Source organism: Trachypithecus francoisi, unplaced genomic scaffold, assembly GCF_009764315.1.
Source record: "Trachypithecus francoisi isolate TF-2019V2 unplaced genomic scaffold, Tfra_2.0 Lachesis_group2, whole genome shotgun sequence".
Classification (NCBI taxonomy): domain Eukaryota; kingdom Metazoa; phylum Chordata; class Mammalia; order Primates; family Cercopithecidae; genus Trachypithecus; species Trachypithecus francoisi.
The window spans coordinates 86,650,225-86,675,385 of record NW_022681465.1 but is presented as its reverse complement, the minus strand read 5'-3'; the positions used below and the strand labels follow the sequence as shown (position 1 = coordinate 86,675,385).

The 25,161-nt window shown below is 36.8% G+C and overlaps 1 protein-coding gene across 1 annotated transcript in view; it reads right to left on the bottom strand.

Annotated features, from left to right (window-relative positions):
- MTREX (Mtr4 exosome RNA helicase) overlaps positions 1-25,161 on the bottom strand; it is a 131,610-nt gene that overhangs the window by 18,470 nt on the left and 87,979 nt on the right. Inside the window, exons 20-25 of the mRNA XM_033179573.1 lie at positions 20,871-20,981; positions 17,312-17,500; positions 11,785-11,948; positions 6,421-6,526; positions 2,843-2,899; positions 948-1,110 (exon numbers count right to left, since the gene is read on the bottom strand). Of these exons, the coding sequence (XP_033035464.1) occupies positions 948-1,110; positions 2,843-2,899; positions 6,421-6,526; positions 11,785-11,948; positions 17,312-17,500; positions 20,871-20,981 (790 nt within the window). The remainder of the gene's footprint in view (positions 1-947; positions 1,111-2,842; positions 2,900-6,420; positions 6,527-11,784; positions 11,949-17,311; positions 17,501-20,870; positions 20,982-25,161) is intronic.

The following is a 25,161-nucleotide window of genomic DNA, read 5'->3' as shown; positions in this document are numbered from 1 at the left end:
CCTTTACCTACCCAAATCCTATAAAATGGCCCACCCTTATCTCCCTTTGCTGACTCTCTTTTCGGACTCAGCCTGCCTGCAGCCAGGTGAAATAAACAGCCGTGTTGCTCACACAAAGCCTGTTTGGTGGTCTCTTCACAGGGACGCGCATGACAGAAAGGTCTATAATATTGGGCATGTTAAACATGTAATTTTTCTCAAACTAAATCTATAAGCAATAGTAGCTGTTCTTATTATGATCTCTATACAGAACTCATGTATTTTCATTTTTAAGAAAGTTCAATGTAAATTATCTCATTCAGTAAATACAACTGGCCATTTATAAACACATAAGCCAGTCTTTTCCTACTGAATGTAGCATTTTAAAATATGGTTTAAACAGTCTACGTATTTTTTTGCTTCTTATAATTCACTTATAATTATTCCTTATATTTCTTTTGCCTTAGTTTTTTCATCTAAATGAAACAATTGAGTAACAATTATTCTTCAGTCTCTTAAAGTCCTGCTCATTAAATTTAATCTGATTCATGCTGCAATAACAGTATGACTAAAGCCAAGTCAGTTATTACATATGGAATGACTGATCATTTTCAGCTCTGCTATTTTTAGTGGAATTATATAGCTCACCAGGAGAACAAAAGGGAAAAGGAAAAATGTCCACATAAATATGACTTATTAGGGTCATATGCTTGTGACTGTAGAAACTCACAGAATTATAACTGCACAAAATTATACAGTTTAGATTCTAAAGGACTTTCTAATGAACAGACTATGCTTATTAAATAATACAAAGAATTTGTGAAGAATATTTTTTAATCTATATAATAGGGAGATTTCATTTAATTACCAAATATTAAAAATACATATTATTCTTGTTTAGTTAAAACAATACCATCCTAACTGTATTTCTTATACTGTAAATATATATATGTAAAATTTAACCATACCTTCAAAGACATCTGTCATTTTGCAGATATGGGCAAATGTAGCTCCAGTTGCCCAGGTATATACTACATCCATTAAGTGAGGTTTAAATGAGCTTAGATAAGTTTCCTCGTCAATTTCCAATTTGGCTTCTGCTGAAACTTTTGCGATTCTTTTAGCACATTCCTTTAAAGATAAAAGAGTTAAAATTCCTTACTTATGATCTCCCATATCACTTTATTCTTTAGGTTTCCAAGCCAGTACTCCAGGAGGTCCCTTTTTCTTCCTAGGTATTATGTCTGCAATGTGGACATTCTGCTCCTAAGTAAGCACAGTGCCTGTTCCATTACTAAGTGATCAAACAGCCAATCTTTCCCATTATGTTGACGTAGTTAACTAAGAAAAATGTATCAAGAGCATGCTCTTCAGCCAGTGATACCTTTTCAACAGACAGAACTCTTCATTAAAAGTATTCAAGAGCAGCATTTAACTAATCTCTATTTCATTACAGAACAGATTTAGAGAAATACAAATCCTAGAGGAAAATAAATTTTCCCCCAACAATGGTTAAAAATGTACTTATCTTTATATTGTTTTCCTCTAAATTGAGAAAATTCATTCTTCTTTACTTGGCAATCTAAAAGACCAAATACTCCTAGGCCTATGAACCTATGAAGACTTCTCTAGTTCTAGAAATTTAAACTTCTTAGTGATTTTAAGGCATGTTACACGTTCCACTGAACCAGCCTTTTTATTTTAATCAGAATTTTTTGAATTATTATTTTAAAAATATTTTAACTTTTATTTTAGGCTCAGGGGTATGTGTACAGGTTTCTTATGTAGGTAAACTTGTGACTCAGGGGTTTGGTGTATAAATTATTTAGTCAGCTGAGTACTAAGCATAATATGCCACAGGTTTTTTATATTTTTTCTTCCTCAACCTCTCCTTCCTCCCACTCTCCTCCCTCAACTAGGCACCAGTGTCTGTTGTTCTGAAGGGGCCTTTTTATGACACATTTTTTTGTTCCTCTCTTGTAATTCCTTAGCTCATCTTTCACTGTCTTTGTCTAATGTTGAAAAGGCAGATAAAATTAGCTTATCTTATGACATTAATGAGATAAATTTATTAGTAACTATAAACTACTGTGGCTTTGAGGACCCAGACACAAACAATTTCTTATGATAAAACAGATTTTAAAACTTTGTTATAGGCTGGGCACAGTGGCTCACATCTGTAATCCCAGCACGTTGAGAGGCTGAGGTTGGAGGATCACATGAGCTCAGGAGTTCGAGACCAGCCTGGCCAACATGGTGAAACCTCATCTCTACTAAAAATACAAAAATTAGCTGAGCGTGGTGGCAGGCCTGTAATCCCAGCTATTCAGGAGATTGAGGCAGGAGAATCGCTTGAATGCAGGAGGTGGAGGTTGCAGTGAGCCCAGATCATGCCACTGCACTCCAGGCCTCAGTAAGGGAGCGAGACTGTCTCAAAAACAAAACAACAATGAAACAACAAAACTTTGCTATAAACCAGAATGAAAAAATGTGCAAAGAATTAAAAATAAACTAAATCCTAGTCCATCAAGATACCATTATTAGTACTGAGGAAGAAAATGACACATGTACTGAGCTATCAGTACAGCCTATTTACATTATGAAGTTTTTAATCTCCTTTCACAATAATGCTATACAGTTCATTACAATAATGGGAAAGAAATACTGTTTAATTATTAAAGTAAAAATCACAAGAGATGTTATCAGAGTAACATTAAGTTACATGACTGACATCAAGTGACATATTTAATCTTTATAGCTTATCTCTGTGAAATGATAAACCACTATGATTAGATTATCAAAAAAGTTTATTTTACAATCTACTATTCATAAAATATGTAGTTCAAAAAAAAATTGTTTTTACCTGCATTTGACGAAGTGGTCCTGCTAATTGTTCTGTTAATTTGGGCATCTCACTAGACTATAAAAGAAAAGGAAAACAAGATATAAAAACCCACATTTAAAGTTCTTGGTTTTCACACTACCTGTTTTAACAAATTAAACAAAGCTTGTAAGATAGTCACATATCAAATTATAAGATCTCAGTCAATAGCACTTAAGAGTTTCTAACCAATTCAGTTTACACAGGCAAAATCACTATTCCTCTCATTCTAAATAATAATATTCTGTTATTACATTTCAGAGGAAAACACACCGCTACATCTGCAGTGTGCTAACTAGCTGCTTTTTGTGATTATCTATGGAACTGAGGGAGGATAAATACTGTAAACATACACAGTAGTTCAGTTACATCAACATTAAAGGGTTTTATCATAGTTTATCTTTGATATAGTTTTAGTTTCTAGGCAACTTTCAATCTGTAGAAACTGAAAAGTTAGAAACTGAAAACTCAGGATAAAGTACGTTAAAAATAGTGTCCCCAATTTTTATTTTACACAGATGTTCTAACTCTAACGAAGTATAAGACAGCTAGAAGTTTAATCTGAGTTTCAGTATTCTTAGTATTGCTTTCCTACAGTTGAAAATTCTGTCAATTTCTGAATAATGCAATAGAGTTTCAGGTCTATCACTAACTAGCCAAATTAAGTTGGACAAGCTGCTTAATTCTGTGTATTGGTTTTTTCCCTGTCAAAGAAAAATAAAACCAGATCCTCAAAATGAATAGGTTTATCATGAGAATAACAGACATTATTTGTGAAGAAATTTCTGACAAAGGTAGTTACTGTACAAAAATAAAATTACTGTAAGAATGGCATGTATGTATGTGTGAGACAGGGTTTAAAGTAATTATAGCTAATTTTCTTTTTTTTTTTTTTTGAGACAGAGTCTCGCTCTGTTGCCCAGGCTGGAGTGCAATGCTGCGATTTCGGCTCACTGCAACCTCTATCTCCCGGGTTCAAGCGATTCCCCTGCCTCAGCATCCTTAATAGCTGGGATTACAGGTGTGCACCACCATGCCCAGCTAATTTTTGTATTTTTAGTAGAGACGGGGTTTCACAATGTTGGTCAGGCTGGTGTTGACTCCTGACCTCATGATTTGCCTGCCTCAACCTCCCAAGTGCTGGGATTACAGGCGTGAGCCACCATGCCCGATCCCTAAATTTTTTTTTTTTAAAAGCAACTGTAGGTTAGTTGCGACATATCTGCCTTTATTTTAAGCAACAGTACTTACATAGGACTTGATTTTGATTTGCATCATGTATGTATGTTTAATAAATCAAGAACCAGATTCTATATTATTGTTGCTAAAACCAGAAATTATTGATGAATGTCAAAAAAGCAAAATAGCCAGAATGACCTTAACATCTCAGTTTAATAAAGAACCCAAGACTGTGAAATGTGTTTGATATTGTGTCTATTTATGGTCAACAGTTACTCATCACATTCCTCTCTGCTGTTCACTATAGGTAGAAGGCACCAGTCCTGATATGAGGTTAATTGTGATTTTAACAATGTTCTCCCACCAGGTATGTACAGTTTGTTCCCTCATCTCTCCTGTAGGCCTCAATGTAAATTTCACTTCATTACTGAGGCCTTTTCTAATCATCTTATTTAAAATAGTAACCCCAACCCCTCAGTGATCTGACTCTTCTCACTTCTCTCCAAAAATCTTCACCCCCATTTGACAAAATGTATGTGTATTGTATTTCTTTATCTTCATCCACTAGCATGTAAGTATCAGGAAAGCAAACATTTCTGCTGCATCTCTGGTGCTTAGATCTGTACACTGCCCACATTGGGTGCTTGACAAATTTTTGTATGCACTTGATCTTTATATTATGAAGACTTATGTAATCTTTTAAATATTATTTTTTAAATGTTGAGATAGTTTTATAAATACATTTTAAAATAGAAATTATATTAAGCAAATTTCATCTTACTTATAACAAGTATTTTACTATATTTACTAGAAGACAACATTCTTTTTGGAAGAAAACATTCTGTTAAAAGCATCAAGAAAAATCCACATGACAATTAGTACAATCTTTCATCTCAATGTTAAAAGGTGCCACCACAAGAATTGATGACACTGTATATAACAAAGTGTGGTTTCACTGAATAAATCTTAACTGCATATATTGACATCTTGCCCCAAGATTTAAGAGCTGTGGTTTGGCTTAACCAACTCCTTTGAAGAGGGAATATAATTGGCATCTCAGAAAAAGGAACTACTGTAATAGTGCCACAATATAAAACAACAAGAACATGCAAATAATGAAAAATAAGACAAAATGTGACATGGGTAGAAGACCACCTATCCCCAAACTATTTACAAACCTCAATCTCTGAACCTTCCTATTCCAAGTTTGACAAATGTTCTTAATTATTTTTATCTTGGAAATTGATATAATAAATTCTGAGCCTAAGGAAAAACACTATTTTGTATGCATATTTCATAGGTGCATAGTAGGCAATCTCAGGAAAGCATAAACTGTTTTTGGATTATTGTCCTATTTGTTATCATTGCCACTAACAGCTGTGATTCTAATCAGTAATCAGGGACCTGAGAAAAGTACCCATCTACTTCAAGAAGTAATATATTTGATCTGATTAATAAATAGGGAAACAGTTAACAGGTAAACAGACCAATTAGGTGTGGTTTCAATGAATAAATCTAAACTCCTTATACTGACATCTTGCCCCAAGATTTAAGAGCTGTGGAACTTAAAAAAAAACTCAACAATTTGTCCTACACAATTTACTTAAAAGTTAAACTAAGTATGTATAGTAAAAGGTCTTCCAAAAATTTAGAATATTAAATTACTTTTAGAAGGCAGATGTCCTTGTCTTTTTCTCATTCTATCCACTTCATCTACAATAAATAAAGTCTTAAATTTTAAATGTAAAACAACACATCTTACTTTTAAAAATGAATCATACTGGTTTTTGGAATGTAGTACAAGGATAATCAGTGTTCTTATGTGTTCCATCCAGCACTTCATTTTTTGATTTCTTAAGAACTGTTGAAAGTGAACTAATTACTCATATAAAAAAAAATTGCTGCCAAACCAACAAGGATCTTATAATCACTAACTCAAACCGTGCCCATGAAAACTAACGTTTCAGTTCCTAGCAGGATGGACTGCTTCGTCATTATTCTTCAACACTGGGGAGTAGAGTTAATTCAACCTCACTCCCCACTTTCATTTTTATCAGACTTTCCTAGTTTTATTCTCACTCATCTTTTTATTTCTAGGACTGTCTAGGACTTGGCCAAATGTTTAATGAATTGGGTTACAGAACAATTTTAAAACTTAAAATCTAATTAATAGTGATTGTTAACAAACCTTATTTTATTCTTTCTAATAATATGTATTTAATCATTCAATTTTCTTAGTAAATTTGTGTTAAAGTTGCTGTGATTTCCAATTAACATTAACCTATAATATGTAAGTATTAGTAATATTTGATAATACAGCCATAACACTATTAACTACATGATGTGTGAATTAATAAGATGTGCTGAATCAATTAACTCACATTCTCTTGAAACACAAAGCAGCTTAATAATGCTGTTGCCTGTTCTGCAGAAAGGTCATTGAAAAGGCCATTAAACATCATCTCAGTTAGAAGGAGCTCATCAGCACTACAACGGCAAAACAAAAGAATAAATTTAAAATGTCAGAACACACATGCACACACACATATGCCTTTAACATGTAGTTTTTAATAAAACATATTATTTGACGTTAAGGAGTAATCAATGAGGAATGACAATGATTTATTTAAGGACAAAGCAGATCTTTATAATTAGCAATATATTATATAATCAATGTAAAATGGGGATTTCACATAAAGATTTCAAATATCAAAATGCAAACATTCACTGAAATAAGAACAATTTCTTAACCTTTAGTATGCTAGGAAAAATCATCACTGTCATTTATTTTCTAGGGCAAAAGGACTCTTATAATTACTTTTCAGTTATTTTACAAATAATCTGTAGAATAAAAATAATGAAAAACAATTTTATTAGAAATCTTAATTAAAATGTACTCATAAGAAGACCCACATTTTTTATTTTTATGTTGCAATTTTTTAAAGTTTTTATATTATAGTAGAGATGGGGTCTTGCTATATTGTCCAGGTTGGTCTGGAACTCCTGAGCTCAAGCAGTCCTCCTGCCTCGGTCTCCCCAAATGCTGGGATTACAGGTGTGAGATGCCACGCCCGGCCAGAAGACTCACATTTTAATTCATATTTTCCAAAGGCTGAAAGGTATATAACCAAGATGGGTAAGAGCCTTTGAATGCAACAAACTGCTGGTCACCAATTGTCATCCACGAATCTGAAAAATATCCATCTAGGAAATACAATTCTAGATTTCAAGTACATCTTTAATAGGTAGGTACTAGCTCATCACTACTTCTATTTCTTCTCACACTTGCCCTGTCAAAATGTACAATTCCAGATTTACATCTCTTTTAAGTTCTAGCTTACTACTTCTGAGTCCTCTTTGCATCATCAAAATACATTTTTTTAAACTGACAACTTGATTTTGTTGAGGAGAGGAAGGTTACCTTCTTTGCTCCATAATTGTAAAACATTTTCATATACAGACTTATAAGGACAATATATTTATTATTACAAAGATTAGAATGATCAACAGGTTTTAAAAAATTTCTTCATCATCTGTTTCTTTCCAATTTCCTTATATACACAACTGTGTATTTGACCACTTGTGGACCATATAATGAAACTTTGGTGCACAAATCATAAAAGATGAGACTACTATTACAAGTCCTTTTAGCAAAATGAGATGGTCCAGGTTCTCATCATAGACATTACATAACTACGTCCTTTCTGTTGAATGATTAAATGAATAATCTCATAAATATATATATATAAATATATATTTAAATATGTGTGTGTGTGTGTATATATATATATTTATCCCTAGAAATATATTGTTCAGCTGAGCACAGGGGCTCATGGCCGTAATCCCAGCACTTGGGAAGCTGAAACAGGTAGATCGCTTGAGCCCAGGAGTTTAAGACTAGCCTAGCAACATGGCAAAACCCTGTCTCTACAAAGCAATAAAAAAATTAGCTGAGCGTGGTGGCACATGCCTGTAGTCCCAGCTACTCAGGAGGCTGAGGTGGGAGGATCATTTAAGCCCAGGAAGTCAAGACTGCAGTGAGCCATGATCTTGCCACTGCATTCCAGTCTGGGTGACAGAGCTAGACCTTGTCTTAAAAAAAAAAAAAAAAAAAAAAAATATATATATATATATATGTATTGTTCATGCACTAGTTATGATGTCTGAGAATTTACCTAGGGTCTGAGATTTTGCATATATAATCAATCTCACCATTACCACTTTGACTACAGTACGTTTTGTCGTGTTGTGTTTATCTTCTGATTTGAGTAACAACTGCAAAATATCTTCACTTATTTTTCTCCTTGGGTGGAAAATGAAAAATTCTGAATTCGCAACTGTGTTCAAGCTAAAAAAGGAACACTACAAAGATGATGTTTCTAGACTTCTATAATCAGAGTTCAGTTGACCCATACAATAATTGTACTGTATTGTTAAAAAAGTAAACTTTGCCTTTACTTTTTGGAAAGTCTTTAAAAAAGAATAAAGTCATGAACTATTATAATCTTTACCAACAGTTAAAATATTTATAAATAAAAGTCAAAAACTAAATTTGGGTCTCCAGTGTTAAGCTAAGAGTTAAGTCAAGCAAAGAGGGCAACAATACAAATGAGGAAAGACTATTTCAAGAAGCTACAGTCTAACCTGGAGGGCAGACAAGCTGATAATCACAGAACAGTGATCTAACAGAGTGCTCTAATAGACTTATACAAGTGGCTATGAGGGAAAAAAAGGGGAGGAGCCTAAAATCAGATTGAAGAAGTTGAGAGCAACTTTCGAAGTTCTTTGCAAAAATATGCAAGAATTGCAGGACATGGGGTGGAGGTTAAAGGTCATATGAAACAAAAGGAAAAGCAGTGTGGGATGTGGCAATAGACTGCTGGAGAGGGAGAGTAAGAATATCCTAAATTATGAAATCTATTATAAAAGCAGTAAGGAATCACTGAGGGACTTTTACCAAATAGAATGGCACAAAAGGGGCTGGGTGCTGGGTGAAGTGGCTCACTTTGGGTGGCTAAGGTGGGTGGACTGCTTAATCACAGGAGTTCAAGACCAGCCTGGACATCATGGCAAGACCCCGTCTCTACAGAAACTTAAAAAAAAAAAAGCCAGCCGTGGTGGCACACACTTAACAGTCCTAGGTTCTTGGGAGACTGAGGCAGGAGGATCACTTGAGCGTGGCAAATTGAGGCTGCAGTGAGCTGAGATTGCAGAAGTGCACTCTAGCCTGGGCAACAGAGCAAGATCCCATCTCAAGAAGAAAAGAGGAACGACACACCAAATTTGTGCTTTGGGTTTTGAAAACTTAAGAAGGGAGGCAAAGAATAATCAGAAGGGCAACTGCAGTAATTGAGGCCAAAAATAATCAGGGATACACATTAGCCAGTGGCAATGTTTAAAAAGGCAAAAATGGGTGAGAGAAGGAGTCTAGGAAGATGCCCCAGTTTTTGTAAATTTTGGGGAAAGTTAACAAACTTTGATATAATATTGTTATCACTATAAATGAAAAATATATCTTGGAATAAAATCAATTTCCATTCTTCCAACACAAAATCTAGTTGTGGATATCTAAAGGAAATTTCTATATTAATTGCAAAACAATAATTATCAGAAGGAAATAATCCCAAAAATGTTAGCATGTGAATCAGCAGACGAGTACTGCAGTGTAGATTTAATCCTGGATATGTTATTAATTAAAATCCAATAGCACATTATCCTGTGATAACAACTAACTAGGGCTGGGTAGTCACTGCCCCCTTTTCGTGGCTAAGAGTTGTCCTGTTCACCACAGTCTCCTGGTTCTATGCAGACATCTGAGTCTGTAACATCTGGACAGATGAACGATATAAATACATTTTTACCAAGAAAGTCTGAAATCATTTACAAGGCCTGTAGTTCTCTGGTCCTGTCCCTCCTGGCCATGCTGAGTACATAAAAAAACTGTTTCAAAAGTGTCTTTTATATATTCACTGAAAATGATCATCACTATATAGACAAAACAAGATATATCTTCAGACTGGATATTGCTTGAACTACCAGCTTATGACTTTCCAGTTAAGGAGGACAGAGGCAAACTGGTTCCTAAGTCAGGAGACATTCCTCATGGTGGGAAATAACTAACACAGTTTTTAGAACAGTATCATAAATTGTATTTTCTAAAGATGGCCACAACAGCATCTCCTATACCACATGTTCTTCTAGATTTGCACTGATCTATAAAGACTGCCACGTGCACACATAGAAATTTCAATTTTAATTAAAATGATATAAATAAAAAAATTCAGTTCCTCCGTTGAAGCACATATCACATGTTAAATAGTGGCTACTATACTGAACAGTGTAGCTACAGAACAATTCCATTATCACAGAAAGTCATATTGAACAACAGCCACTTCCCCATTAAGAGGTGGAATCTAATTATCCCCCACTTGAATCCAGGAGGGTTTATAACTCACCTGTAATCAAGAGAATATGGTGGAAATGATGTTTATGATAACAAAGCTAGGTTACAAAAGGTAAAGCTAGGTCAGAAAAGGCAACCTTAGCCAGCTAGAAGACTCACACTGGAGCCTTCAGCTACCACGTAAGCATCCTGAGGCTGTCATACTGCGAAGAAGCCCAAACTAGCCCACGTGGAGAGACCACATGGAGAAGCTCTAACAGAGAGATAGAGGTCCTAACATTCCCCAGCTGCTCCGGACTCCTACTGTTACAGCTTAACCACCTGTCTGACAGCAATCCTGGGGGACACTGAGCCAGAACCATCCAAATGAGCTCTTCCTGAATTTCTGACCCATAAAAACAGTAAGAGCATAAAATAACTGTTGATGTTGTAAATAATTTAGTTTTGATGTCATCTGTAATGTGTCAAAAGATTACTGAAACAGAAAATAATATAACCAGTTTTAATCTGTGGCTTATAAGTTCTGTTGTAAAATCCTATTATTAGTCCAAAATCTCATTACAGTTTGCTACACATGTAACAAGATAATAGTTACTAGGTTAAGTTTCAGGGTGGGAAAACGTTAATAAATTTTAAAAAGTATACAAAATTATATATAAACTAAGATTATGTAAAAATCCCACAAGGCATTAAAAAAAGTCAAAGGAAATACATACAAATGCTAGGAGAGCTCATGTTAACTACTGAGATCTAAGAGATTTTTCCAATTTCTCAATTTCATGGTTCAAAACTGTATTTAGTGTGGAAGGTACTGTGCAAACTTTGTATTTTTTTTTTTTTTTTTGAGATGGAGTCTTGCTCTGTGGCCCAGGCTGGAGTGCAGTGGCTGGATCTCAGCTCACCGCAAGCTCCGCCTCCCGGGTTCCCGCCATTCTCCTGCCTCAGCCTCCCGAGTAGCTGGGACTACAGGCGCCTGCCACCTCGCCCAGCTAGTTTTTTGTATTTTTGTTACTAGAGACGGGGTTTCACCATATTAGCCAGGATGGTCTCGATCTCCTGACCTCGTGATCCGCCCATCTCGGCCTCCCAAAGTGCTGGGATTACAGGCTTGAGCCACCGCGCCTGGCCCAAACTTTGTATTTTTAACAAAGCTCTTTTTTCCTAAAGATAATGGTTAATTTAAAATCACTTCAACCTGCGAGGCGGAGTTGTAGTGAGCTGAGATTGCGCCAGTGCACTCCAGCCTGGGCAACACAGTGACACTCCATCTCAAAAAAATAAACAAAAATTAAAATTTAAAATTAAAAAAAAAAATCAACTTTCTAGAACAACCAGATTTTACCTGCTTATCTCACAAGCCACTCGTCCTTTCATCTCTATTACATCAGAAGAAGTAGCAAATCCCAACCTTCTTAAAACACGTTTGCGACATTTTAGTTCATCCATTTGTAGGACTGTTCTCGCTTTCTTCAGTTCTCGCTTTGCAGATTTAATATCTATTGCAATCTATAGCACATAAAAGTACAAAGAAAGTTCAATAATAAAGTGAACAATGTACAAGGAGATTTATTCATGAAATCAAACAAAAAATATTTTTTAAGAACATCTTACAGTATACTTCTGGGTTAAAGCTTCAGTGCTGGGGAGACTGGGGAAAGTAGAGCTTCTTAGATACGTTCCCAGAACATTACACAAGAGTAATGATTTATCTGAAAAGTTATTAAATACTACCTAAAATATTAAGTACATGGAAAATACAAAATGTCCATTTGAAAAATCTGAGGCAGAGCAGGCAGATATTAGGAAGTGTAAAAAGCATAAGAAGACAGAGAACAGAGGCCGGGCACAGTGGCTCATGCCTGTAATCCAGCACTTTGGGAGCCTGAGGTGGGCAGATCACAAGGTCAGGAGATCAAGACCATCCTGGCCAACATGGTGAAACCCCATCTCTACTAAAAATATATATATATAAAAAAAAATTAGCTGGGTGTGGTGGCGGGTGCCTGTAGTCCCAGCTACTCAGTAAGATGAGGCAGGCCGGGCGCGGTGGCTCAAGCCTGTAATCCCAGCACTTTGGGAGGCCGAGACGGGCGGATCACGAGGTCAGGAGATCGAGACCATCCTGGCTAATACGGTGAAACCCCGTCTCTACTAAAAATACAAAAACTAGCCGGGCAAGGTGGCGGGCGCCTGTAGTCCCAGCTACTCGGGAGGCTGAGGCAGGAGAATGGCGGAAACCCGGGAGGCGGAGCTTGCAGTGAGCTGAGATCTGGCCACTGCACTCCAGTCTGGGCGACAGAGCGAGACTCCGCCTCAAAAAAAAAAAAAAAAAAAAAGATGAGGCAGAACTGCTTTAACCTGGGAGGGAGAGGTTGCAGTGAGCCGAGATTGCGCCACTGCACTCCATCCTGGTGACAAAGCGAGATTCTGTCTCACAAAAAAAGAAGACAAGAGAACAGAGGACGGCTCTTGCTTAAATGAAGAGAGACAAGGAGGAAGGCTAAAAGGAGGAGAGTGAGCTGGATATTGTGAGCTAGACAAGGTAGGCTGTAAGAACAGAAAAAGTCAGTGGTGAATTTAGGATAGGCTCTCCCAAGACAGGATTCAATGGACAATTAATCACACTCCTGAAGTACCAATCCCAGCAGCTCTAGCTTTTCATCCTTAGGGCATCAGGGGATAGCTTAGAGAACAGGGAAAGAAAAATGAGGGTACAGAAATCTTTTCTCTTGACTATCTATATTTCTCCCATGATGTCCTGAAAACTATTCCTTCTTTTTGCCCTTAAGTTAAATCATGAATTTGCCTAAGCTGGAAATGGTTTTAGCAAAGAGAACAGGCCTTTATTCAAAACATAGATGAAACCTTAAAATGAAAATGTATCATCTTGATGTCATCCTTTAGAGAAGTTTTAAAATTTAATCAGTAAATATTACATATTTTCCAACTATGACAAGCATACAGTAGTACAAGAACAAAGAACAATGGTATCCTGAAGTGGTTGTTCAGAAAAACACTGACAGAAAAGTTTTGATAAGTTGAAATCCAAAGATAACAGAATTTTTTAGACTTTATTAAACTTCTACTAAGGAGGAAAAACTATGAAGGTGATCAGCAACTGATGTTTATTCAGAGATTACCTATGTCCTCTATTTCTAGTGCTTTACATTATTTCATTCTTACAGCAATCCTAAAAGGTAGGGAAGTAATATTAAATCTGCATTTTACAGACGAGAAAACTGAGGCACAGAGAGATTACTAAGTAAATTGGTCAAGAATACAGAGCTACTGAGTGATAAAGATGGAGTTCAAACGCAGGCTAGCAGAACCCAGAATCCAAGCTATTTTCAATTATTTCTATTGCTGTGACAGAGCTACTGAGTGATAAAGATGGGGTTCAAGCCCAGGCTATCAGACCCTAGATGCAAGCTCTTAGTGATTATTTATATTTCTATGAACAGATGTGTAGTCACAATGCCATGTCGTAGGAAGCAATGCTTTCGAAGCTAGATAATGAATGCTACGCTACCTAGCATGACTTATCAGGCCTATCAGAATAAAACGAACAAACCATTGTTTTTTAGGGTTTGACTGAAGTGACTGAGGATGCCCATGTGAGCAGAGCAAAGCATCGTGCTAATAACTGTGAGGCTTATAAAGCTTACAAGGTAGACTAGAGTCCAACATTTAAGATTTTTTTTCTTGAGTAATGTTTGTATTTTGAATATAAAAATGTTAAAATATTTTAGATATAATGGATTAAATATAAATATTACTAAAGTTAATGCCACTGGTTTCTTCTTTTTTTAAATGTGGCCACTAAAAAATTTAAATTTGGCTGACACCGGACAATGCCGTACACGATCTTTTCCAACACATTTATAAAACAACACAGACACACAGTTGGCCCTATCTGTGGGTTCCACATCCATGGATTCAACCAACCATGGATCAAAAATATTGGGAAGAAAACTGTCTGGACTGTACATGTACACTTTTTATTTTTATTTTTTTAAAGAGAGGGGGTCTAACTCTGTCACCCAGGCTGGAGTACAGTAGTGCAACCATGGCTCACTGTAGCCTCAATCTCCTTAGCTTAAGTGACCTTCCTACCTCAGCCTCCTGAGTACCTGGGATGACAGGTGCATGCTACCATGCCTGGCTAATTTTTAACATTTTTTTGCAGTGATGGGGGTCTCGTCATCTTGCCCAGGCTGGTCTCAAACTTCTGGGCTTCAAGTGATCTTCCCGCCTTCGTCTCCCAAAGTGTTGGGATTACAGGTGTAAGCCACTGTGCCCAGGCTGTATTTTTCTTCCATTAAAAAAGAAATTATATATATATGTATACACACACACACACACAATGTGCTTATATGTATATAAGCATGGGAAAAAACCTGGACTATACACTGTACACTTTTTTTTTTTTTTAAAGAGATGGGGTCTCACTCTGTCACCCAGGCTGGAGTACAGTGGTGCAACCATGGCTTATATGTATATAATGTACTTATATGTATATAAGCTCTCTCTCTCTATATATACACACGCACATTATAGACAATGGTGGGGAGGGGGCAGGAAAAGAAAAAAAAAGACCACTATACTCTTATTGCTGTAACACAACCACTTAAAGTCTTCCTTTCAGTCTTTTCTGGTGTATTTTATATTTCTGCTAAATAGTAATCGTAGTCCACTTCAATTTCAGATCCTTTTTTCATGTAATGCTCATACATGAGCCTTCTTACATGTTATTGCAGAGTCTCCATAACAACTTTATTTAGCCAGTCCCTTCAGTCAGACAACGTCTTTTTCAGTATATTTGAGCAGCTCAGATAATGCCTTCAAACCACCTCCAAGGATGCTTTCCAGTCATCATTCAACCACGCTCAAGTCTACCTGTTCTTGTGTTGTGGAAACATAATGCTGACCCTGGTGGCCATGGAGGGACTGACAGCAGGGAGGGAGCTGCTGCAATGGTCCTGGTAAGAGACGAACAGGTGAGAATCACAACTGGATATCTGTGTAAGTAATGAAAGCTTGTTGTGTCCCAGTTTCCTCATCTTGAGAAGCACCTGGCAAGCTTCCTGCCTAGCAGCACTTCAAGGTGGGTCACAGCATGGATGTGTTCACTGAGCATGCAGCCAATATTGTCTATCTGCTACAGCACCATATAACGTAAGTTCACAAAAAGCTAGAAAGGGGGATGGCTTTAAAACTATGAACTGAACACATTACTCTATTAAAGGAGTTTCTACTCATGTATTTATCCAACAAACACTGGGCATTTACTTTATAAAAATAGACCATTATGAGAAAATGTAAATAAAATGAAACATCTGACTCTAAGGAGCTTAAAATCTAGTTTATGAGACACAAAGACAAATGTATTGATAAAAGTGGTATGTGATAAAAGTTGAAAAAGTACAACAACAAGGAGTTTTAAGTTTCATGGAGGAAGGGAGATTTATATAGTGTAATACATTCCAGTTGAAAAAAAGTAGGTGGTGGAAAGGATTGTGTTCACGTCAAAAAGCTTTTTCTAAATTCGCTATACAGAATGCTTATAATAATGCTTTTACTGGTTAGACATTAAAGCTAATTATCCTAAAAAGCTTAACTACTACCATTTGACGCTATTAAGATGGCTATAGCAAAAACAATAGACAATAACTCGTGCTGGCGAAGATGTAGAGAATGCAGAAATCTCGTAAATTGCTAGTGAGAATATAAAGTGGTGTAGCCACTTTGGAAACAGTCTGGTAGTTTCTCATAAAGGTAAATATAGAGTTACCATATGATCTAGCAATCCTACCTATTTCCACTCAAGATACTCAAAACATCCATACAAAAACTTGTATACAAATGTTCATAGCAGCATTATTCATCATAGCCAAAAAGTTAGAAAAAAAAAATGTCCTGTCCATCAACTGATGAACGGGTAAACAAAATATGGCAAATCCACACAACAAAATACAATTTAGTTAGGCCAGGTGTGGTGGCTCACGCCTGTAATCCCAGCACTTTGGGAGGCTGAGGTGGATGGGTAACCTGAGGTCAGGAGTTCAAGACCAGCCTGGCCAACATGGCGAAACCCTGTTTCTAATAAAAATACAAAAATTAGCGGGCATGGTGGTGTGTGTCTGTAATTCTAGCTACTAGGGAGGCTGAGGCAGGAGAATCGCTTGAACCCGGGAGGCAGAGGTTGTAGTGAGCCACAATCACGCCACTGGACTGAAGCCTGGGTGACACAGCAGGACTCTGTCATACACACGTATAAAATTTGGCCATAAAAGGAATGAAGTACTGATTTATGCTACAACAGGCATAAACCTTGCAGACATGCTAAGTGAAAGACAGCAGACACAAACATCATATATTACATGATTCTATTTATAAGAAATATCCAGAATAGGCAAAACCATACAGATAGAAAGTAGATTTGTGATTGCCAAGGGCTGGAGGATGGGATAAACAGAGAGTGGCTGCTAATGGGTATAAAGTTCCTTCAGAGGGTGAGAAGAATGTTCTGAAGTTACATAGTGGTGATGGTTGCAAGTATGTGTGAATACACTAAACACCAGTGAGCTGGATATTTTAAAAGGGTGAGTGCTATGCTGTGTAAATTATATCTCAATTTTAAAAAGTAAGAAAAAACAGAACATCCTACGTGAAATATCAAACTACAGCAAAATGAACTTTATCTTGTCTTGCTGATGAGAGCTGACAGGTTCAGAGCTGACAGTTTATTTAAAAGATAGCTAACATTTTCCTGTTTTAGCCAGGAACCAACAAGACAAGAAAAAGACAAGCACATATTTATTCAGTGAAACATACAAAATTCTACTATAAAAACCAAGTTTCTGCCATACCTGTGCTTTTTTTTCACAAAGCGTATACACAGTTTCCAAATTTGGATCATTGTGAAGTGGATGAGAATACATTCGATGCTCAAAAGCTTCTACTTTCTGAATGACTTTTTTCAGCCCTTGATCTTGAATGCCCATATCATCAATAGGGTCTAATAAGGGGATGCCGTCAGGAAAACGTTTCTGAACTTCCTGAAAAAAATATATAAAATTCACTTTCATCTTATAGTCAAAATTAGTAAGACCAAACCAAATCAGTGTTTCCTTTTTTTTCTCTGCACATGGACATAAAAGGTATACTACATATATAATTTTGTCTTTTGCCAATTTAAATTGTAGGGCATTTTCCCCCTGCATTTGTTTTTGAAAACTCCTTTTCAGTGCTATCCTATGATTCACAGATGTATTATGATTTACTAATAAAACTACAAGTCATAATTTGACCATAGTCCTGAACGTGGCACAACTTACTGATAAATTCGTTACTGTATAACATGGTTGTAACTTCTTGCCATCACAAGTAATCGTGTATTAAACATCTATGTTTAAATTGCTTTCGGATTATTTCCTTGGTGTTGATGCCTAGGGAGGGTACTATTGATTTGGAAAGTACAGACTTTTTAAAAGCTCCTGAGATCTTTAGCTTAAAAAAAAACATGGTTAATGGTTAAATGCAATAAACATACTCATACACAGAAGAAACAGCTCACTGTAGGCTGGCATCCTACTGAGAAACTTTCAGGGTCTTGGATAAGCCTTAAAGATAAGATAGGATGGCCGGGCGCAGTGGCTCAAGCCTGTAATCCCAGCACTTTGGGAGGCTGAGACGGGCGGATCACTAGGTCAGGAGATCGAGACCATCCTGGCTAACACAGTGAAACCCCGTCTCTACTAAAAAATACAAAAAAAACTAGCTGGGCGAGGTGGCAGGTGCCTGTAGTCCCAGCTACTCGGGAGGCTGAGGCAGGAGAATGGCGTAAACTCAGGAGGCGGAGCTTGCAGTGAGCTGAGATCCGGCCACTGCACTCCAGCCTGGGCGACAGAGCGAGACTCCGTCTCAAAAAAAAAAAAAAAAAAAAAAAAAAAAAGATAAGATAGGATTTGGCTAGTTAGGAACTGGGAATTGGGGAGGAGAAACACATTAACAGTAAAAAAACAAATGTAAAGGGTTCAAAGACATTTGCAGATTATTGTCCTAAATGAGCAGATAATGCTAGCTCTTTCAAAAGACTGGTATCTCCGGTAAGTGCATATGGTGCAGTTTCAGGATATATGTCTGCCCTAATCAAAGGGGGTTAATATATGTCTGCCCTAATCAAAGGGGGTTAGTGTCAGCGCAAAAATCCTACACATGAGCCTGGCCAATTTTTATATATAAAGAAACTGAGTCACAGGTGTGAGGTTCTAGAACAGAGAAAACACTAAAATTGTAGTTCTGAAGTTTAAAAAGTATAATTAATGTAGCTAAAGGGAAATCTTTATACATTATGTGAAGGGTTCTGTTGGCAGGCTAATTTCCCCAATTCTTCTTCCTGTGGCTTCTCACCATGTGGTGACTGATGTAAAGGACTATGAAGGACCAAGAAAAAAAACAGTCTAACTTTGTTTAAATCATGATGCAAAACTGAGACTCAGGTTATCGTGAAATTAACGTGAAAGCTGAAATATATCAACACGATACAGCACAGGGATGTTTAAGACAAATATAGACAAGCCTGAAATTTGCCAACAGACAAAGAAAAATTAATTTCAATTTTAACTTTAGCAAAATGAGAACTGACCTAACCCAGAAGTATAAAACAATTATTTTTTTCAAAATAATGGCATTACTTAATGCTAAGTTAATAATGATTAATGTGTATTTCTGCTCAAAACTGTGCTATTCTGAAAATATAAGAAAAAATTTCAGTGGGACTTTACGTTTCAATGAACTTATAAGATATATTTATTTACTATGAGACCAACAGTGATAAAAACTTTCTAGAAGTGATTGTTTTGGAAAAGATATCCACATCTACATAAAAATTTTGTAAAACTGTCAGAGAATCATTCATTTCATGAAGCCCACCATCAGAACACAGCTTAAAAATTCCTACTCTAACGGCCGGGCGTGGTGGCTCAAGCCTGTAATCCCAGCACTTTGGGAGGCCCAGATGGGTGGATCACGAGGTCAGGAGATCGAGACCATCCTGGCTAACACGGTGAAACCCCGTCTCTACTAAAAATACAAAAAAACTAGCTGGGCGAGGTGGCGAGCGCCTGTAGTCCCAGCTACTCGGGAGGCTGAGGTGAGAGAATGGCGTAAACCCGGGAGGCGGAGCTTGCAGTGAGCTGAGATCCGGCCACTGCACTCTAGCCCGGGCAACAGAGCAAGACTCCGTCTCAAAAAAAAAAAAAAAAAAAAAAAATTCCTACTCTACACTGAAAGAATCCTACTATCTTTGCTTTCTCAGATTTTAGTACAGAGCCTTCACTGCACAGTAAATGCTCTTCAAACTATTAACTAAATAACTTTGTTAAAATCACTTCCTTTTTTTTTTTTTTTTTTTTTGAGACGGAGTCTCGCTCTGTCGCCCAAGCTGGAGTGCAGTGGCCGGATCTCAGCTCACTGCAAGCTCCGCCTCCCGGGTTCACGCCATTCTCCTGCCTCAGCCTCCTGAGTAGCTGGGACTACAGGCACCCGCCACCTCGCCCAGCTAGTTTTTTTTTTTTACTTTTTAGTAGAGACGGGGTTTCACCGTGTTAGCCAGGATGGTCTCGATCTCCTGACCTTGTGATCCGCCCGCCTCGGCCTCCCAAAGTGCTGGGATTACAGGCTTGAGCCACCGCGCCCGGCTTTTTTTTCTTAAAAGAGACAAGGTCTCCCTCTGTTGCACATGCTAGAGTGCAGTGATGTGATCACAGCTTACTGTAGCCTGGAACTCCTGGAATTAAGTGAACCTCCTGCCTTGGCCTCCTGAGTAGCTGGGATTATAGGTGCATACCACTGAGTCCTACTAACTTCTTTTTAAATTATTTTTTAAATTTTTTGTAGAGATGGGGGCCCCACTATGTTGCCCAGGCTGGTTTCAAATTCCTGGCCTCTGGTGATCCTTGTGCTGTGGCATTCCAAAGAGTTGGGATTACAGGCATGAGCCACTGCACCTTGTTTCTACTAGAAAATTAAATTTACTACAAAATCTTAATTTTCCCTATTGAAAATTAAACAATTTCATGTATTTATTAACTATATTAAAAAATGGTTAAAAGTCCTGTCAGTACATGATTTTATACATAAAACTTGTAATACAGTCTATAGTTTTCACTCATACTGAATAAAGCAAAATGGTTTTCCTTCTGAGTCCTCCTTTACTAACTCACTTTGTTGGTAGATTCAAAGAGAGGACAAATCCACATGAAAATCTGCTGCCATTATTTTTATGAAAAATAACTGCCACTATTGGCAGTATTTATAGGTATTCTGAAAGAAAGCAATATATTTAAAAGCATTTCAGTTGCCTCTTTATAAACACTATCTGTATTTACATAAAATTTATATTTAATTTATAAAATTAACACATACCTGTATTGATTTTAAAACACTCTGTCTATTGTCCACTGGTCGAAGGTCTTTAGGAATGTAAAGCCTAACACTGCTGATGGCAGACAGGAGATGCACCAAAACTGGGACAACCTATGACCAAAAAGTTATACAGTATTACAGTTAAACTTGCACGTGTTCATATTCTACTATTTCCTAAACTTGGATCCTTACAGAGGAAGTTGCATTTACAGTATGTAACAGTTTAATAAGTACATAATAATTACCGGGAAGCATTCTCTCATCTTGAAGCTTTTATCGTAATAGAGACTATTTAAAAAGTAAAAACTAGTTCAAACCTCTAAATAACAGGTAAATCAATGGTACATAAAAATAAGAGCTCCCCTCAATACAGAATCCACACTTTATTCATTTTTATGGTCTCAGATATTTGGCAGTTCAAAAATATTAATACATAAAGGTACTATAGTACTAAAAATGAAAGATTCTTGTTTAATAGGTTTAGGAGGTCAAGAAAGATTCATGTAAGTTCTGGATGGGCAGGAATGAAGAAGTATTTCAAAGAGAGAAAGCAGCATATTCCATTAGACATAATCTTGAAGAACACCTATCTGCAAACCTTCTTCCATGCTTTCTCGTGTCGAAATGGCAAATTATCAACATCAAATTTTGCTTCCTTTCAACTGATATTGAATCCAGAGAGTCTCCATAAACTGAGGCAAAGTTAATGTTTCCACAGGTCCAAATCTGTCTCCTACAGCTACTTTTACACTGATCACTGATGAAAACACAATTTCCACTGGCTTGCTGATAACAAATATATTCATAGTGCTTTAATGAACAAAAATGGTACAGCGGTTGAACATGTGAATTCAGTCTTCAGCTAATTGTGTGACCTTACACAAATTATCTAACCTTTCTAGATTTTCTAGTAAAGGTAGAAAGGTTCGATAATTTGCCAAACTTGCCAAAAAAGGTTTAGTTTGTCAAATCATTAACAGCAGTTTTTCTCTCTCTAGTTAAGTTTTTGGGGTGGGGTGTTTTTTCTTTCTTCCTGCCTTTTCCTCCTTTTTAATCATTTGAAACTAACTTGCAGACAACAATCACTTCACTTGACTAGCAAATACATGTATATGTTAAGAACAAGCATATTCTCCTGCAAAGCTACAATATTGTAAGATCTAAGGAAATATCATATACAATCCCTATGCAGATTTCCCCACGGACCCACTAATGACCTTCATACATTACTATTACCATTATACTTTTGGATCCAGCCAAAGATCATAAACTGGATTTACTGGTCATGTCTCCTTAGTCTTCTTTAATCTAAAAATATACCCCACCTTTCTTGCTTTTTTATGGTACTGACATTTTCACAGATTTCCAAATTTACAGAAAACTTGTAAGAATGAAATAAATCCCACATACCCTTATTTCATTCACTAATTGGTTATATTTTGCCTATTTGCTTCATCGTTCTCTTTCTACACAAATAAAGTACAAGTGTTAAAAGAGGGAAATCTAATGTCGAGACAATGATATCATCTAATCTATAGTCCATATTAAGATTTCATCCTCTTTCACAATGTCTTTTATACCACTCTACCTTCCCCACCACCACTCCATGGAACCAAACTAGGATCATACACTGATGTCACATTTCTTTCTTCTTTAATCTAGAACAGTTCCCCAGTTTTTCTGTGTCTCTCAAGACTTTGATTTTTTTTTAAATAATAAAGGTTATTTTATAGAATGACTCTCAGTTTGGGTTTCTCTAGTCATGAGGAATCGTAAGATTCAGATTCTGCATTTTTGGTAGAAGTCATGTTCTTTTCTACTCAGTCCACTAGTCAACATTATGAGAGATAATGCTGATCACTTTGATCATTTGATTAAGGTGCTATCTGCAGGATTCTTTATTATAGTATTATTTACTATTTTACTCTCTACAATTAAGAAATTTGTAGGGCGAGCCTTTAGAGACTTTGGAAATATCATTTCTTCATTAAACTTTCAGTTAACTAGTTTCAGCATCCATGGATGATTCTTGCCATAGTCAATTATTATTTGTGGTAGTTGCCTAATGGTGACTTTTCTAACTTTTATTTTATTTATTCTTTGAGATGAAGTCTCACTCTGTTGCCCAGGCTGGAGTGCAATGGCATGATCTCGGCTCACTGCAATCTCTACCTCCCGGGTTCAAGCAATTCTCCTGCCTCAGCCTCCTGAGTAGCTAGGATTATAGGCATGTGCCACCATGCCCAACTAATTTTGTATTTTTAGTAGAGATGGGGTTTCGCCATGTTGATCAGGCTGGTCTCGAAATCCTGACCCCAAGTGATCCGCCCACCTTGGCCTTCCACAGTGCTGGGATTAAAGGCGTGAGCCACCATTATATATCCAGAAAGAGATATATAAAATTCTTCTATATTTTATATCTCTCTTTCTGGATTCATGGATTATTTTATTTTCATATGGTTATAATCCTTTACTATCTTTTTTTTTCTGAGATGGAGTCTCGCTCTGTCACCCAGGCTGGAGTGCAGCGGTGCGATCTCGGCTCACTGTAACCTTCACCTCCGGTTCAAGTGATTCAACTGCCTCAGCCTCCCAAGTAGCTGAGACTACAGGCACCTGCCACCATGCCTGGCTAATTTTTGTATTTTTAGGAGAGATGGGGTTACACCATGTTAGGCTGGTCTTAAACTCCTCACCTCAGGTGATCTGCCTGCCTCTGCCTCCCAAAGTGCTGGGATTACAGGTGTGAGCCACCATGCCCAGTCCTTTACTATCATTTTTATTTTTACTTCCAAACTCTCTAATTCAGGGGTCCCCAAGTCCCAGAATGGTACCAGTCTGTGGCCTGTTAGGAACCAGGCCATGCAGCAAGAGTGGTGGGGGAGCAAGCATTACTGCCTGAGCTCCCGCCTCCTGTCAGATCAGCAGCAACATTAGATTCTCATAAAAGCGCAAACACAGCGCATGCAAGGGATCTAGGTTGCTTAGTCCTTATGAGAATCTAAGGTCTGATGATCTGAAGTGGGACAGTTTAATCCCCAAACCACCCCTGCTCCACATTGATCCATGGAAAAACTACCTTCCATGAAATCAGTTTCTTGTGCTAAAAAGACTGGGGACTGCTGGTCTAATTCATTTTAGAAACAACATTCTGTACGCTGCATTGGGTTTTGGGCCACCAATTTGTGAACCAGCAGTTGATACACTGTTTGGACAGAGAAGACTCAGGACATGAAAAATTATCAATACCACATAGCCGGCATCCAGAGTTAAAGACGCACAATTTGTATGTACTAAGGTACATCTAAAAAGGTAGAAAATTAAAAATAATTCACTTGGCTTTAGAAAGAGTATTTTTATATACCTGTAGCTGAATTCAATATGCACAGGTATCTGTGAATTTCCTTCAAAACCGAGTAAAACTATTTTGTGAAAACGAGATTCAGAAGGAAGACAAAACTGTCCGGTTTCAAAGGCTGCTTTCCATAATAAACTCCATCCAAGAAATGGTCAACTAACACTTTAATGACAGGAAACAGATTACAAAGGCCATTTATAAATGTCTCCTAAAGCACAGAAAAGGGAAATCCTAAGAGTTCCCTAACTAGAAACATGACATTTTATAAACAAGAAGTTAAATGTTTAAAAATTGAATGAATAGTTGTCATGAAATTATAAACATCAAATTTCAGATTTTTAAAAATCATAATATTTGCATATGGCAGTTTATTCATTTTTCTAAACCCAATTACCTTCATGATATAACTCAATTCAGGTTCAACATGATGCAGCATTGGTCTTTATAAGTCCAAATAACCATGTGAGCAATCAGTGGACACTTGCTAGAATACCAATAACAGGAAGTATTTTTATCCTTAGACCTTTTAAATCTTTTAAATTTTCCCCTAAATAAGCAAATGTGGTAGATAATATAAGAAGTAAGTTTTAAGTCAATACATTCTAAATACATTTCCAGCTATATAATTTCTTCAAATCAAGACCATCAGCTGAAACATGGTTTTTGAATTTTTCATTCAAACAAGCAAGTTGTTTTTTGAACCAACTGAATTTTAATCAAGTCATGGCAGACACAGTTATTTTAACCAATGTGCTACTGATTAATTCGCTATTAAAAAACTGGATTTATGTCAGTGAAAATGATGGAGTAAGGACCTCCAAAAATCCTCTTCTCCATAAAAGCAATGCCAACACTGAGAAAACTTGTCAAAATCAACTTCTTCAGATTTCTGGAAATTAACCAAAGGCTTGCAGGAATTCAGTGAGCATATAT